The 17,943-nt window shown below is 43.9% G+C and overlaps 1 protein-coding gene across 7 annotated transcripts in view; it reads right to left on the reverse strand.

The window, feature by feature from the left end:
* Positions 1-17,943, reverse strand: part of LOC122922119 (TNF receptor-associated factor 3-like) — a 107,804-nt gene that overhangs the window by 21,355 nt on the left and 68,506 nt on the right. For 6 of the 7 annotated variants that reach the window (XM_044272602.1, XM_044272605.1, XM_044272599.1 and 3 more), the window contains 4 exons: positions 12,040-12,286; positions 11,264-11,315; positions 4,331-4,435; positions 1,510-1,677 (listed from right to left, as the gene is read on the reverse strand). In XM_044272602.1, the coding sequence (XP_044128537.1) occupies positions 1,510-1,677; positions 4,331-4,435; positions 11,264-11,315; positions 12,040-12,269 (555 nt within the window). In that variant the 5' untranslated portion in view covers positions 12,270-12,286. Of the gene's footprint in view, positions 1-1,509; positions 1,678-4,330; positions 4,436-11,263; positions 11,316-12,039; positions 12,287-13,207; positions 13,268-17,943 lie in introns of those variants that run through there. The other variant, XM_044272598.1, reaches the window with a different exon arrangement.

Raw genomic sequence — 17,943 nt, forward strand, 5'->3', positions numbered from 1 at the left:
TGTAGGGATGGGCCGACCCCTTTAAGGTCCGAGTAGTGACCAAGTAAGGCTGGTTTCACATCATCGCTTCATTTTCCGTGCTTCTGATCCATCAGAAGAACAAAAAAAATAAAAATAAACATGTTGCATCTATTATGCACATTTTGTATCCGTTTTAGCCAAAAAAATAAATAAAAAATAAAAGTCCTGCATGCAGTACCTCCCCCCCCCCCCCCCCCCCCATCTTAAAAAAAACGGATCTCAGGCTAAGGGTCCATTCACCCGTCCGCAATTCCATTCCCCATTTTGCGGAACGGAATTGCAGACCCATACATTTCTATGGGGCCGCACGACGTGTGGCCGCGATCGGAATTGCGGACCCGCACTTCCGGGTCTGCAATTCCAATCCTGAAAAAAAATAGAACATGTCCTATTCTTGTCCGCAATAGCGGACAAGAATAGGCATATTCTCTTAGTGCCGGCAATGTGCGGTCCGCAAAATGCGGAACTCACCTTGCCGCTGTCTGTGTTTTGCAGATCCGTGGATGTGTGAATGGACCCTAAAACAGATGCAAGATTGTGCATAACGGATGCAACAGGATCAGTTTTTTTTTTTTTCCGGTTCTTCTGACGGATCATAAGAACGGAAAATGAAACAGTGATGTGAAATCAGCCTAAAGCTAAACTTTGCATACTGTTCGTCGCCATTTTCAGTTTAGTACTAGGAGCAAGGGGGTGATACTTCCAGAGCTGATTTTTAGTCCCAGTCGGCCCCTGCATAGCAATCGCTGTATTTCCTGTTTGGTCGACCACCTCCTTAGGCTACTTTCACATTAGCGTTTTCCCTTTCTCCTATGACGGATCTCAAACGCGTCCGTATTATCTCCATTCATTGTCAATGGGGACAAAACTGAAATGAACTAAACGGAATGCGCCAGAATGCATTACGTTCCGTTTGGTTGCGTCCCCATTCTGTCCGCGATGTGGTACGGAGCAAGACTCACAATGTAAGTCAATGGAGACGGATCTGTTTTCTCGGACACAATAGAAAACGGATCCGTCCGCCATTGACTTTCAATGGTGTTCATGACGGATTATGTCATGGCTATTTTAAAGATAATACAACCGGATCCTTTCATAACGGATGCAGACGGTTGTATTATCGTGACGTGAGCGATTTTTCTCTGATCCATGACGGATCCAGCAAAACCGCTGGTGTGAAAGTAGCCTTACATGTATCTATAGGCAGAAAAGTATTCGCATGAAGTTCTATCAGCGATATTAATACATAGCGGCTCTGCGGTGCACAGACTTGTTTAGGTCCCTCTCACTGAGCTAGCGGGATGCACAAGAATGCACGCAACTTCAAGAAAACTAAAGGAAAAACGTATAAAAGACAATGTGACGGAACAAGAAAGACTTTACTTTGGCGAGAGGGATGACACATTGCACCAGATGGAGACGAAGATACAAATTGAATCTTCACAAACAAAGTTGCAGGAGGCCGTTTGCGTCGTCTTACGACTTTACCTGCATTTCGACCAGCGGCACTTGGTTCTTGCAGTACTGACAGGGCGTTTCTCTGTATTTGCATGTCTTCTCTATGTGGTCGCTGAGATCCTTACGAATGACTTTCTCTTTGCAGTCGGCCCGAGGACAGGAAAGTTCTTCAAACTGACAATCACTTTTTAAGTGTATCTAAGATAAAAGAGGCAGAAATAACATTATAAACCAGTCACACAGTTTGCCACCTGTCTAATCTCTTTTTACTGGATTTCCATAAACTGCATGACGTCATTAATTTTCTCACCGTGAAAAGGATACCGCCGCGCCAACTCTTGAGGATAAAGACATGTACCATGTGTCAGCAGGTCGGAGGGCGAGTCCCTTTACAGGACTGATGTCAGAAAGCTTTCTAAATGGCAGCTGGTTCCTTAAAGCCGCCCCTCCATTGACTCCAGAAAGGCGAACGAGTGACTCACAAGCTTATGTGGAACTATAAATTCCTACATGCCTTGGCAGCAGCTACTTGGCATTAGGTGCTCAAAATAGCTTAATATTTATGTTAAATATGTGAGAAACATTGTATCTCTCCAAAGAAATGTGATCTCTATGTCAGGGTGGTTTTTTTTCTATCACAATGGGGGAGATTTATCAGAACCAGTGCAAAGGAAAAGCAGAGTTGCACTAATATCCCCCCAATGTATACGGAGGTTGGAAGAGGGTCACGTAAAGGACTGCTATGGGGTCTGCAGTCATCTGGCTTTAACGTGGCATAGGGTTCTGTGACGTAATGGTAATCGCCAGAGCTGCGTCTAATCAGCATCGGGCGCAGGTGGAGCGGCTCCTCATTACTTCCATTAATAATTCCTTGGTAATCCCATCTATATGGGACTGGCTCATTGTCCATTCTGTAAATGTAGAGGCCACAGTTCTTGGTAATGTAACCGATCCGATTCTGGGGATAGACCGATAACATTTCCCAAAGGTTTAGGGTGTCGCTTAGTGTTTCATTGATGTACTAGTTCCTTTCTTCCCTCATTTTCAAATGGATATAGGGCTGCAGTTTACAGGGTTGAATGAAACGACTGCGCTGTTGGGAGGAGGAATTTCTGACCTCATATGACAATGTGAGAGGTAGGAAGAGAAGAAGGGAAGGAAGGGACAAAAGAAAGAAAGGACAGGGAAAATAAGGGTGGAAGGGAATGGGAGGAAGTAAAGAAGGAATCACAGAGAGGCAAGCAGGAAGGAAAGGAAGGAAAGAAGGGGAACAGAAGGAAAAGAAAGGAAGGAGAGTGGGAAAGAAAAGAGGAAAGAAGGGAATGGGAGGAAGTAAAGAAGGAATCACAAAGAGGCAAGCAGGAAGGAAAGGAAGAAAAGAAGGGGAACAGAAGGAAAAGAAAGGAAGGAGAGTGGGAAAGGAAAGAGGAAAGAAGGGAATGGGAGGAAGTAAAGAAGGAATCACAAAGAGGCAAGCAGGAAGGAAAGGAAGAAAAGAAGGGGAACAGAAGGAAAAGAAAGGAAGGAGAGTGGGAAAGGAAAGAGGGAAGAAGGGAATGGAATGAAGTAAAGAAGGAATCACAGAGAGGCAAGCAGGAAGGAAAGGAAGGAAAGAAGGGGAACAGAAGGGAAAGAAAGGAAGGGAGGAGAGTGGGAAAGGAAAGAGGGAAGAAGGGAATGGGAGGAAGTAAAGAAGGAATCACAGAGAGGCAAGCAGGAAGGAAAGGAAGAAAGGGAAAGGAAGGAAAGAAGAGGAACAGAAGGAAAAGAAAGGAAGGGAGGAGAGTGGGAAAGCAAAGAGGGAAGAAGGGAATGGGAGGAAGTAAAGAAGGAATCACAGAGAGGCAAGCAGGAAGGAAAGGAAGAAAGGGAAAGGAAGGAAAGAAGGGGAACAGAAGGAAAAGGAAGGGAGGAGAGTGGGAAAGCAAAGAGGGAAGAAGGGAATGGAATGAAGTAAAGAAGGAATCACAGAGAGGCAAGCAGGAAGGAAAGGAAGGAAAGAAGGGGAACAGAAGGGAAAGAAAGGAAGGGAGGAGAGTGGGAAAGGAAAGAGGGAAGAAGGGAATGGGAGGAAGTAAAGAAGGAATCACAGAGAGGCAAGCAGGAAGGAAAGGAAGAAAGGGAAAGGAAGGAAAGAAGAGGAACAGAAGGAAAAGAAAGGAAGGGAGGAGAGTGGGAAAGCAAAGAGGGAAGAAGGGAATGGGAGGAAGTAAAGAAGGAATCACAGAGAGGCAAGCAGGAAGGAAAGGAAGGAAAGAAAAGGAAGCAAAAAAGAAAGAAAGGAGAGTGGGAAAGGAAAGAGGGAAGTAGTGAATGGGAGGAAGGAAAGAAGGAATCAAGGTGAGGGAAGCAAGAAAACAAGAGGAAAGCAAAAAGAAAAGAAAGTAAAGTGGGAAAGAAAAGAAAGAGAAAGAAAAGAAAGGAAAGCAAGAAGAAAAGAAAGGAAAAAAAGGAAATCACGGGGTAATGGGAGAAGGAGGGAGGTGGAAGGAAGGTAGATAAGGAAACAAGGTAAAAAAGTAAGAAAGGGAAGGAAAATAAAGAAGGGAAGGATGACAATAGATATAGAAGAAACGCAGAAAAAAGGAGGAAGTGAAAAAGTAAGGAAAGAAGGAAAGGAAATAAAGAAGAAAGAAAGTAAGAAAATCAGGGAGTAAAAGAGGAAGACAAGGAAACCAACGTCTCTGCAAAGAACAAGACCTTGATTGGGTCCCGCTATTTATGGGGCAGGCGAGGTTAACGGAAGGTTGTGTTTGCAGTTACAAAAATGGAATTCGGTGCACTTTGTACTGAAGCCACCGGTAATTACATGGCAGCGATATTTACCCCAAGGCTTTGATTTACAGCTTACCAATAAAGTGCCTAGTGTTATTTGCTCCTTGCAGCCTCTGCTCTCATTCCTGCAGTACATCTGAAGTGCAAGCACCTCTCTCCGACAACAGTTATCCTTAAACACCTGAAAATCAAGAGATTATTTTATTACGCGTAGAATTCATTTTCTTTCGGACGCTTTGTATAATCCGAACAGCCATGCTTATCCCACCGGCACTAATATGCTTATCACCGTGGAATGCCTACTTGAGCTTTTCTCTCAGCCCACCTAGAAATTATCCACATTAAAAATAAATGAATATTACATTTTAACCACAGACGGGGTACTGAGCAGCAGAGATGAAAATTCTACTTTATTTTCTGTACTACAGAATAATTTATGTGTCAAGACCAACTTACAACCTATATTTATCGCACTTGTCCCCAAATCCAGTCACCCGTATATGTGTGGTCCTGACCAACCTGCGATGAACTTCCTCCGCTAATGGCTTTGACCAATTATAGCCAACACCATATCAGTCAGGAACCATTAAACTGTAATTAGCAGTATGACTACGAGACCGATACAATAGCAGGATTTAGTCTTGGTGTAACTTTTTCAAGCTTATCCTCGTATGAAAAAAACTTTTTTTTTCTGGAGCCACAACCCATTTGCAGAAGGTTTTCACCAAAAACTGCAGCAACTATGCTACAAAGACTATGTGTTGGCTCCACCAGCAACTCTTGCGTTCATACCCATTTCTGATATAATTTGTATTTTTTTCCTTAAAGGAACACTAAATCTAGAAATGACCGGTGAAAGAAACGGGGATACTTTAGGCCCCACTGTTTGTGATTCTGCAGGATCCTAAAACAGTCTTGAAGAAATTCTGCAGAGAGCACAAAGTCTTGCTGATCTGCTCCATATTCTGCCATGTGGGTTGGGGTACTTCAAGGGACAGGGCTTAAAGGCTAGGGACACCCTCAGGGCAATTTTGGGCTTAGAATAATTTTTTCAGTCAGTCTTTATTTAAAAAAAATTAAATAAAATGTAGCAGCTTTGGTGATACATGCAGTTAAAAATCAGTCTTTCTGCAGACTTGTTCTTGAGTTCTGTCAGCTGATGGCTCAGGTGAAGCCTTATCTCTGATCTCCTGACCTCATAAACACCTATTATAGCTTATCTCTTATCAAACGGCTAAGAACATGGCTTAGGCTACTTTCACATTAGCGTTTTTCTTTTCCGGCATAGAGTTCCGTCCTAGGGGCTCTATACCGGAAAATAACTAATCAGGCATATCCCCATGCATTCTGAATGGAGAGCGATCCGTTCAGGATGCATCAGAATGTCTTCAGTTCAGTCATTTTGACTGATCAGGCAAAAGAGAAAACCGCAGCATGCTACGGTTTTACCTCCGGCGAAAAAAACTGAAGACATGCCTGAATGCCGGATCATTTTTTTCCATAGGAATGTATTAGTGCCGGATCCGGCATTCAAAATACCGGAATGCCGGATCCGTCCTTCTGTTCTGCGCATGCGCAGACCTTTAAAAATGAGAAAAATAAATAAATACCTGATCCGTTTTGCCTGATGACCGGAAAAACGGATCCGGTATTGCAATGCATTTTTCTGACTGATCAGTTCAGGCAACAGAACTGCCTGCCGGAATCAAACAACGCAAGTGTGAAAGTACCCTTAAATGGGTGTTTATGAGATCAGAGATGAGGCTTTACATGGAGGGACAGCCGGCAAATAGACTGATTTTAACCGAATGTATCACAAAAACAGCTAGCAATTTTTTATAACGACCAATTGATTTTTAGCCCCAAATCAGTAAAATGCAATAATAAAACATTGCCCCCAAGGTGTCCAAAGCCTTTAACAACCATGTTGGCCTACTGCTGAGGGAGGAGGCTCCTGCTACGGCCAGTTGTCTTACAGCCAGTCATAGCATTGTGAGGAGGAGGAGGACACGGTTGAGCTCCTGAGATCTCTATATACACTGCGGTTTTAAATGTACTGTGAGACAAAACAAGTTCAGAGGGCAGGAAGAGATTAATGGAGGAACTGCTGGGAATTTTTTTTTTTTTTTTTTTACATTTTTGTGTTTAGCATTCTTTTAAAATCTTAAGTGTCTGAAATTTTGACGCATCAGCCCTTGGTTTAAAAGACAATCAGGCATCTATCCACAGGAAACATGACATGTGCTCTGTAGCCACATGGACTGAAAGGTCTCTTTTCTAGGGACAGGTCATAATTTAAGGCCGAGTATCATTATGTGAAGTCCGGTTTAAAGCTAGTCATATATACCAGTCACCGTCTTTGAAATCCCCCTGGCTCAAGGCTTCCCTTTGTTCAGAGGACCTATAGATACTTCTACAGTGCCATAGTCCAAGCGGTTAAGATCAGATTTCGACAAAAATATCCTGTAGAGACATGCATCCTGTTTCTTGCTTGGGACTTTCCAAACCTTCTCAACTCAAGCTTATTCACACAAACAATGCTGAAGATGTGAGCAGCGTCTTGATAATGCTGGCACTCCCCAATGCTACATCTACGTGTTTTCTCAATCATCCACATACTGAAGCTGAGTAGTTACTTGAAATGATGGATCAGACGAAGGACGATTCTTCTATTCTCAGTTCTCTGTCATGTGTCCACCCTCGAGGCAAGTGGACGTCACCATATTCGCTCTTTAATCCAGCATTCAATGCTTAGAAGGTAACACATACTCCTTGAAAGATTAAGACCTACATAGTTGACAGGTCATTAGACATGTCCAAGTCCTCCTATACTTCTCAAGCCCTCTTAGACTCCCTGGCTACTCCCCTACCATCATTTACTAGAAGGTCTTCCTCTTTTTCTGTTCTACGTCTTTACCAGCATCTCTGCTCTGTCTTCTTCCTTCCCTACCTTAAATTATCTTCTACGTGAGTGCAACATGACAAATATGATCTTGAAACCCACCACTGATGGTCTGCAGCATATAAAGAACTCATCTTCTGAAAAACCTGGTCATTTTTTAGGTCCAAGATTCTGATACAAAGCTCCAAACTCCCTTGATAGTCAAAGTTAAAAAATAAATTCTGCCTGTGTGCCGTCACCACTAAGGGAAGCTTACTGTATATTGTGTTATTATGGCGTTCAATGTATGATCATGATGCAAAGCTCCCCCTAGTGGCGGCTGAGAGGCACCCTAATTTTATCCTTTATCCATTGCTATGCCCATACAGGGGATAAGGAAACCGAAATAGCACCACCCAAGTAGCATCGGCTTTGAAAAGATGATGCAAGAGGTAAAATAAAACTGCCCTGATCACCTGCAACATAGTTTTCCCTCAATGGGGAGTCGTGGTTAATGTTTGAGTACGTCTCATGCTGTAATCATAGTTTCTTAGCTATTCTTAGTCACAGCCTAAGACTTGAAACGTGTGAGACATTTTGAGACCTCCCAGAATTTATATTCCTGTTTACGCAAGGAGTGCCGATTCCAGTGCTGGAGTTCAGATTTTCTTGGCAATCTCTGTAACTCTCATCAGCTTTCTGTTTCTTGCCTATCAGTTTTCTCACGCCTTCTCATCTCCTTGGATTCTTCTCCATCATAGCATGAGAATGCCGTGATCAAAGAGTTAACAGTTCCTGAGTAATTACAGTTCTCTCTTCTGCTCAGAGGCTAAATGAGCCGCATTTTCCATTCAAGCCCTCCCACATTGGCGCCAGACGCTTAGAAACTTCTACTACAGAAAAAGGGAACAAATGATTTGAGCTGTTTCTAAACAGTACCAACAAGATCCGAGGCGCGCTCCAGAACCTGGATCCGGCACTTCCTACAAATACCCTGAGAAAAAGAAGTCTTGATTGATTTGGCACCATCTTAACAAGCAACTATGGCCCCGATTTATCATACTTCACTCCGGAATTCTGGCTTCAAAAAATTGCAAAATGGGGCTTTTTGCATGTTTTTGGGCCTCACTTGTGCAAACATTTTGCACCTTTTTCTATTTTTACACCACTCTCTCCAGTTTTTGAAATATGGGTTTGGAAGTGAGCATGGTTAGCCATGTTAATGAGTTTTACTCCAGATTTATCAATGAGGCTTTTCTAAAAAGCAGCAAAAAAAATAATAATGTTTTTTGCAATCTCCCTCCAGTAGAAGGGTGGGGTAGGAAAACTGGGGTAGCTTTTCTAGACAACAGTCTTAAGGTTTAAGGATGAGACACATTTATAGAACAACCTGTGACATTTGATAAATGTGGCATAAAGTAAGTCAACGCAGACTCAAGCAAAACGGACTTCAAATATTCCCCTCATGATAATATAGGCAAATGGGGTGGAATTTAGGACTCCACAATTTTCTTCTATCACCAACACACCGAGAGCTCATCCACAGCGACCCGATCAGGCTTGTCCTCTACCGTGGCCACTAAGGTAATGAGGCAAATCTGTCAGCTTCAAAACACCCTCCAAACTAGAGTAAGCGGTGTATAGTGTAAAGGATCCTTTACATGGGACGGTACAGCAAAAGACTGTAAGGAAGGAAGGGTTCCCTCCCGATAATCACCTGCTCGCTGGTGGAGGGGACTGCTGCATTTACAAAATGGCCCCTAAGTGATGCCAAGTCCGGCTATGTAGTATTTATCTTGATACTCGCTTCCAATCTGATCCTGCGCTATGACAAACCAACAGTAAAATGCATTGAGAGGACTCCTCTTTGAGAGTCCTCTCCATTATGTGCCTGAGCATGGGAGTCCACTGTCTTCTCAATGCATTTTACTGTTGGTTTGTGGGAGCACAGCGTCGGAACGCAAGCGAGTATGAAGATAAAAATTATATTTTCTCACTCTGCATCACTGCCTAGTTTTGGAGCTGACAGATTCCCTTTAAATTTGCTGAATTCTCTGAAATCACAACCCAAAACTGTAGTCAAACTGGGCCTCTAGCTGAGGATCTTAAAGAAGCGTGTTAATGTACACACAAGATATAAAGTAATGGCAGATCTTGTCTAGACCTGGGATGGCCTTCTGAAAGATGTTGTGTTTTGGAGAGGTTTTAAAGGTGTCCCATGGTGGGATGGGTCTGAAATCAAGAAAGGGTGAGGAGAGAGGACACCATCTAAACGTCCTATTCCCAACAGAAGGAAATTATAATCTGCACTTTTGAGGCGCGGTTGGTCACTAGTACCCATGTGCACACAATGCCAATGTCATAGGCCCCTATGGTAGGTAGACTGCTGCTTTAAAGAGATTAGCATCAGCAGCAAGAAACCAGGTGGAACAAATGTGTCACTGACAAAGAGGACATTGATGCAATCCTTCAGTCGTGTAAATAGTGATCATGTTGCACAAGAAAACTTTCCCACATTATATCGGAAGCCATGCAACCTCATTAACCAGCATTGTAACAATGATAACTGCATGAAGGAATTCACGTAATGAAGCAATAATTATCATATCCCTTCCTCTCCTTCTATCTAGCCATTTAGCAAGAAGACTCATGGGCCTTCAGAACTTTCGGTGTTGGAGGAATGTGGTCAACTGTCCATGACCATAAGTGAGAGAATCAGCTTGTTCAAGATAACCACATCAACTTGCTTTGCTGGATGTGAATTTAATTAGTCTTTTTGGGAAATCTCCTATAATTCCACAAGGATTATAAAAACTCCACTAGAGTCAGAATTGTCCACGATCAAATGCTGGGGAAAATGCTGCTCTGTTAACTTTTCTAGTAGAACGAAGACCGTTCAACACCTCTGGTTGGACAGGACAATCTCATAAAAAAGGTCTAATAGAACAAAGATGGCCTGTGCCACCACAAGAACAAAGCAGATGTATAAACGTGTCTAGCAGAGCCAAAAGCTTCCATGGGTACAGGCTGGAAAATGCTACTATCACAGAACATTGAAGATGGCCCATGGACTTTTTGCGGGGGGGGAATTTGGGACAGTTCTACAAGTCATGACTAGCAGACCCAAGAGGACCCATGTCTAACAGTTGGCCAGAAGAGCTCTATAACCTATTCTAAAGGAGTTAAGAGGGCCTATGGTCACCAAATGGACAGAGCAGATCTATAGAAATATCTAGTAGAGTCAAGATTGTCCATCTCCGCCGGTTGGACAGAGGAGCTCTATAAAACGATTGTAGTAAGTGAAGCTGGCCCAAGATCATCACATGGATAGACAAGTTTTATAAACATGCTTATATGAGACTGTAAGTAGTGTTGAGCGAACTTGTGTTTTAGGTTTGGCATCTAAAGTTCAGGTTATCGAAGAATCCTGTTATGGATTCCGCTACCACAGACCATAACAGAATTTAGAATCCATAATGGAATTCTTCCAAAACCCGACGCCGAACTTAAAACACAAGTTTGCTCAACACCAACTGTAAAGCCTATGGCTAACTGTTGGGCAAAGATATTGTACATGATCTCATTCACAGACTTTGGAGGGTCCAAAGACATATCTAGTGGAACCAAGTTCGACCACGACCACCAGTTGGAAGCTAGTTCCATAGATAGGGTGAAGCTATCCAACCCAGGAACAGACTGTCAAGGGTTCAACGTATTTGGCATAGCCGGATACTGCTGTTCACAACCAGACCCATTGACTGTAATGACATCTGTCCGGTTTCGGCATGAGCGCCGGGTTTTGATCTGGCTGAAACCCAGCGCTCATGATGAAAACCAGACGAATCCCTACCAGAACCCATTATAGACAATGGGCTCCAGCGATACACGGCCCTATACGGCTAAGCCAGATACGAGGAACCCCGGCCAGCTTTTCCCCTGCTGATCTCTTTACTGCATGTGTGGACCTAGTCTAAGACATAGCTCATACCGATTTCCTAACTTACAGCGAGACTCTCTCCCACCCATCCTCCCACCCCCTGCTTTGTTCTGGCTTTGTCTGGACATCATCGTTTCATGGATTTCAAAAGAAAATTTGAAAAAAATAAAAAAGAGAATAAAAGTTCTTACCTTATCTTTAATAATAATTTCTTCACAAGCCATACATTGTGGATTGGAGGAGCTGGGGGCCAAAAACATCAAAAAGATCAAATTAATAAAAAAATATAAATTAAAAAAGGCAGAACAACGAAGGAGATTAATGTGATCGGGCTTCTTACTTTCCAAGAGAGACCTTAAGGGATACAGACCTGAAAAACCTGTATGAAAAACCTGCTCCAAAACCGGGGCATACAAGTACATGATGTCCATGCACCTAGTTTATGCCATGTTATAATTCAAAGGGGTTTCAGAGACTTAAATATCAATGCCCTTAGGCATTGAGGGACTTAAACAAGGTAACAGACCGGTCATATACAGTCAATTTTCTTTGACCCCCATAACAATATCATAGACCATGATGCTTTACAGCAAGCCATACCTCGATGATATTGTGTGGGGAAGACTGACAACTGCTGTGAGCAGGTGTGTAGCTAAAGGCTCATGGGCTCTGGTGCAATAGTTCAGCTTGGGCCCCTACTTTGTGGCAAGGGACAGGGAAGCACATAGCCTTCGTGCCACCTGAGGCAAAAATTGAAACAGCATCCCCCTCAATCCAAATTCTTGACCTAACCCCTTCCCTTCAGCCAGAGGTGTAACTTGACCAGCATGTACTTTCTATAATACCAGTGTCGTCTTATATAGCACAAGGGTCTCTGGGCCCCTCAGGCTCCTGGGCCCGGTAGCGACTGCTACCTCTGCACCCCCTATAGCTACGCCCCAGCGCTCAGTCGGCGGTGGTCGCTCACCTTAGTAATGAGTTCATGCAGGTCTCACAGTATCGGTGACCACATTCTGTCTGCCGGGGGTTACACAAGACGAGCCTGCACTTCTCACACTTGTACTTCTCTTCCACCTGCTTCAGAAACTTTTCCTTGTATCCTCCTTGCTCCGGTACGTAGATGGTGGTGGCGAGGCTGCGGTCGGGGTTGCTTCTCTGCTGTAGTGTTTGTAAGTCTATCTTTTTGCTGGCATCCATGATATGACAGCTAAATTCTGGAAGAGGGAAGAGAAAAGAGGCATTAACGCATGGACATCCCGAGCAGACTTCCAACCGATGGGACCCCCCCACGATCTCAAGAATGGGAGTCCCATGTCCCCGTCCTGGTGGAGTAGCAGGCCAGGCATGCACCCTTCCATTCTCTATAGCAGTGTTTCCCAACCAGTGTGCCTCCAGCTGTTGCAAAACTACAACTCCCAGCATGCCCGCACAACCAAAGGCTGCCCGGACATGCTGGGAGTTGTAGTTTTGCAACAGCTGGAGGCACGCTGGTTGGGAAACACTGCTCTATAGGACTGCCAGAGTAGAGGGCACGTCACTCTCCAGCAGTTCTATAGAAAGTGAATGTACATGCTCAACCTGACACTCCATTCACATCGGGAAATTGGACCGTTGACCGGTTCGGTGGGTGTCCCGGCAATGAGACCCCCCACCAATGATGGCTATCCCCTATTCCTGTACATAAAGGATAACTTGGCACAACCACTTTAACGTACAGAAGAGATAAATGACGAATTTTGCCCGTAAAATTGAAGGATTTAAAAGGGGTAGGAACCATGCAAAGTTTAAACTATCTGGTCATCGGGATGCAGTTGTCAAAAGGAATTAAAGCACCATGCACCGTACAGGAGTGAGGATGCCCTCGTACAGAACATACACCAGGTAGGTTGCTTCCTCTGGTCATATAATAAAACCGTAGAGATACTGCAGGTATAGATAACGTATCCTAGGCACCACCCAAGCCTCATAGGATACGCGATTTCAGCTGCACTATCCCCCCTTTCATGTCGCCTCCCGAGGAATTTGGCCGTGTGCCGTCTAGTCTTTCGTCACGGTCAGAATGAGGTAAGTCTTGAATTGAATGAGCCAGCGTGACGCTACCAGCTTCTGTGTAAGACTGTAAAGCTTAAACCTACTCATCTTTCCGTGTGCACAAGTTTTGTCAACGCTGTGAAAATGTCACCGTAGTGCGATCACCCCGCAGGCCGCCTCCTCGTACGGGCCCCGTATAGTGACAGCCACCAGTCCGGCCGTGAGGAGTCATATCGCCGCTGTGATCACGCCTCGCCGCTGTAACCACGCCTCGCCATTTTCATTATTTTTCCCCTTTTGACATTTTTACAACTGAGGCAGCATATTTCTGTACAGTCTGACTCAGAAATACAGTGTGAACGCAGTAAAAATAGATTCCACAGGAGATGAATGTGGGCAATAGGGAAAAGATTGCTAATGCAAAAAAGTTAAAAATAAATATATATATAAATCACATTTAAAGACCAAAACTGACACAATTGTATGTACACTAAGCAGGTGAAGTGAATGAAAACACACACTTTTATTACGACTATATTATGTCTATATCATCAGATTATTTTACATAATTTTGTAATATTTCTGAATAGAGAATGTCATTGAAATACCGTAAAAATACGAATGGCACAAAATAAAACATTTCTGTAGAAAGCATTTGCATATATTAAAACATAATTTTTCTCAGCAATGCGGACACATATGAACACGGGACCAACACAGACTCCTTCAGCTGCCAAGTGCACATGTAACAGGTCATCCAGTGTCATAGGTACAAAACTGCTGACAGATGCCCAATAAGTAAACAAGGGCAAGTAACTTTTGATTAACTTTTTCAATTGCTTTTGTCACATGACAGTACACTCAAGTTTAGAAATGCTCCATCTTTGCATGATATAGATAGTTACACTGCCTGTCCAAAAAAAAAAGTCGCCACCTGATTTAACTAAGCAAATAGTTCTGAGCCTCCTATTGGATAATTACTGCTGGGAGATTATCTTTCATCAGGCAATAAGTTATTTAACCCCGACTGGTGCAATGAGTTGCTTCTCATTTCTTAAACAACCATGTCGAAAGACACATCTCGTGGTCGTGGAAAAGATGTTAGTCTGTTTGAGAAGGGTCGAATCATTGGCATGCATCAAGCAGAGAAAACATCCAAGGAGATTGCGGAAACTACTAAAATTGGGTTAAGAACTGTCCAAAGCATTATTACAAACCGGAAGAATAGTGGGGACCCATCGTATTCGAGGAAGAAATGTGGCGGGAAAAAATCCTGAATGATGGTGATCGGCGATCTCTTAAACGTTTGGCTCAAATTGTGAAAGAGTGGTTCAGGGAGCAGGAGACATCATTGTCACACATGGATTGGCCACCAGAGTCCAGACCTGAGCCCCATTGAGAATCTTTAGGATGTGCTGGAGAAGGCTTTGCGCAGCGGTCAGACTCTACCATCATCAGTGCAAGATCTTGGGGGAAAATTAATGCAACGCTGGATGGAAATAAATCTTGTGACATTGCAGAAGCTTATCGAAACAATGCCACAGCGAATGCGTGCCGCAATCAAAGCTAGAGGCGGTCCAACGAAATATTTTTGGTCGGGAGTCGTAACTTTTTTTGGGGACGGGCAGTGTATATAGATAGTTCTGAAATGACACTAAGAAATGCTCGTTGCATTGGGGGCTGACACTTATCAATACGGACTCTGCATTCTGCCAGTGATATAGAGCTGGGCAAAGTCCTCTCCAGCAGCACAAATCTCTTTCCTTCAAGACCTAAGAATGATAGCAATAATCTACACTGATACGTTGGAACAAACCTACAGTTGTGAGCAGGACTAAAGCAGCGAGAAAACAAGAATCTCCTCAAACACTGACAGAAACGGATTCGCTGCGGGAGGAATGTATCAATGTATCACACCGCTATGTCTGGTTTTCTTCATACAAAAGTCTGCGGTCATTAAGCGGGTGAAATGCTGCAGTCTGCTGCTCGGAAGCCTGGGAAAGCTGAGTGATGATGAAAAAACGGAAAACTTAAAAGCCTACGTGTACTAACGGGAGGGCGGGATGCTCATCAATGCAAAACAGGCAGACGTTATGTTGAAAGGGGGAAATACAAAGTATAACATTTACGAGGTAAACTCCACAAAGGGTTCATTCCAGGAAGGAACTGAGCAAAAACACCAAGCAATTCCTGGAGGGAAAATAAATAAATAACAAACATGCGTGAGCGCACCCCCAGTCTAAAGAGAGGCATTTTTGGGTGTGAGCGGCACCACATACTGATGGGAGAGACCACGGGACGGTAACGATGCAATATATTATTCATGGGTGACAACTCCAAATCTGCAGGTGACGAAGACATCTTGATACACCCCAATGGGCGCCAGTCCCTTCTTATACCTTCTTTCAGACACGGCAGAAGACAGAGGCTCCTGCTGCAGACAGCTGCTGCCTTACGACCGTTTGGCGTCAAACATAACGAAAATGATTGAAAATGCAGATGACGCTCAAATTTCACACAAACATATGGGTTCCGTTGCCGTATTGCGGATCAGCAATAAACGGACACCGTACCGTGTGCATGCCGCATCATGGATGCGGACCCATTCGCTTGAATGAGTCCACAAATCCGGAGATGCGGATTGGAAGCACGGAACAGAAACCCATGGGAGCACCACGGAGTGCTTCTGCGGGATTCCGTACAAAGATAGGACATATCCTATCTTTTTGCGGAACGGAGGGATGCAGACCCATTCAAGTTGAATGGATCTGGATCAGTCCCGGAGGACTCACGAACGTTCGGCCGCAATGCATGGAACGGAACCCATACGTTTGTGTGAACAAGCCCTTAGGAAGTGTTTCCCGAGTACTGGGAACTGGAAGCCTAATAATACACACAGAATCACCAGTATAAGGCTCTATTCACAGGTCCGCAATTTCGTTCCGCATTTTACGGAATGGAATTGCGCACTAATTCATTCCTATGGGGCAGCACGATGTGCTGCATGGACACGGAATTGCGGATCCGCACTTCCGGGTCCACTAAAAAATAGAACAGGCATATTCTATTAGGGAAATGTGCGGTCTGCAAAATGCGGAACGCACATTGCGGCTTTCCGTGTTTTGCGGCTCTGTGGATCCACAAAACATGTTGCGGACGTGTAAATGGAGCCTAATCATTATAGAATGCCAATAATGATAATTTTTTGTGTGTGTTACGTTCACTAATGCCGACCCTCTCTCAGGCTTGCAGGGCGTGCACGCACACACACTCGCACGCACACACACTCGCACGCACACTCGCATCCTCTCAGTCATCAGTAATAAGTTTCTGCTTGGTGCAACACCCAGAAATAAGCACCGACACCTCGGCGATATAAGCCCTTCTCATTCCAAAGTCATCTTAGACATCGTATATTTGGTTTTTTCCTCAGTAGTCACAAAGTTAGTTGGGAAGTCCCCAAGGATCTTACAGCTAAGGCTACTTTCACACTGGCGTTTTGGTTTCGTTTGAGATCCGTTCAGGGATCTCACAAGCGTCCAAAACGGATCAGGTTTTGCCATAATGCATTCTGAATGGATAAGGATCCGCTCAGAATGCATCAGTTTGCTTCCGTTCCGCTTTGTAGGCTGCTTGCAGCGTATTGGTGTCCGTCTGACGAAACAGAGCCAAACGGATCCGTTTACACTGACACAATAGAAAACGGACCCATCCCCCACTGACTTTCAATGGTGTTCAAGACACGTTATGAACGGATCTGCACCAAACGCGAGTGTGAAAGTAGCCTAAGGGAATAGAAAAAAAACTAACTCACACAGAATCTCACAAGTTTACAGATTTCAGTATGGGCATTATATTATAGACTTACATCCTGTCCTATCCTGCAGAGCTGCGCTCACTATTCTGCTGGTGCAGTCACTGTGTACATACATTACATTACTTATCCTGTACTGATCCTGAGTTACATCCTGTATTATACTCCAGAGCAGCACTCACTGTTCTGCTGGTGCAGTCACTGTATACATACATTACTTATCCTGTACTGATCCTGAGTTACATCCTGTATTATACTCCAGAGCTGCACTCACTATTCTGCTGGTGCAGTCACTGTGTACATACATTACTTATCCTGTACTGATCCTGAGTTACATCCTGTATTATACTCCAGAGCTGCACTCACTATTCTGCTGGTGGAGTCACTGTGTACATACATTATATTGCTGCATTCCAAGGGAAAATTAACTCTACTAATCCCAGACCAGGTGCCTAAGTTTCCAGTCTTCTCCTGGAGCACAGCACTAGTATAGCCCCCAAAAAAACTGCAAATTGCAAAAATAGCGGTTATCAGAATATGTCACATAATACTTCCATATGCACAGCTTTATATTTAAAGGGGTTTGCCTAGACTTTATAATCCAGAGGATAGGTCATCAGTTATAAAATCTTAGAAAACCCTCTTAACTATACAGTAGGTGGCGTCCTAGCGCTAACACAACAATCCATTCATCATCATCCTCTCCTCCGTCCAGGGCTGTGCGCTCCTGACACCAACATTCCGGCTGCAATTCTGATTCTAAACTTCCTTTGAAAACAATGAAAGAACAAATCCAGTCATTTACCAGAACATGATTGTACGGGGCTTCCCATGAATGACTTTCACTGGAATTCTGTGACCGAACATGGGAAGCCCCAAATTTACAGAGATCTGAATTTGAGGATGATATGAATTTTTGTGGCACAATATAAGCAATGATGTACACAGTGACTCCACCAGCAGAATAGTGAGTGCAGCTCTGGGGTATAATACAGGATGTGACTTAGGATCAGTAATGTAATGTAT

This window comes from Bufo gargarizans, chromosome 11 (genome assembly GCF_014858855.1).
Source record: "Bufo gargarizans isolate SCDJY-AF-19 chromosome 11, ASM1485885v1, whole genome shotgun sequence".
Lineage (NCBI taxonomy): Eukaryota > Metazoa > Chordata > Amphibia > Anura > Bufonidae > Bufo > Bufo gargarizans.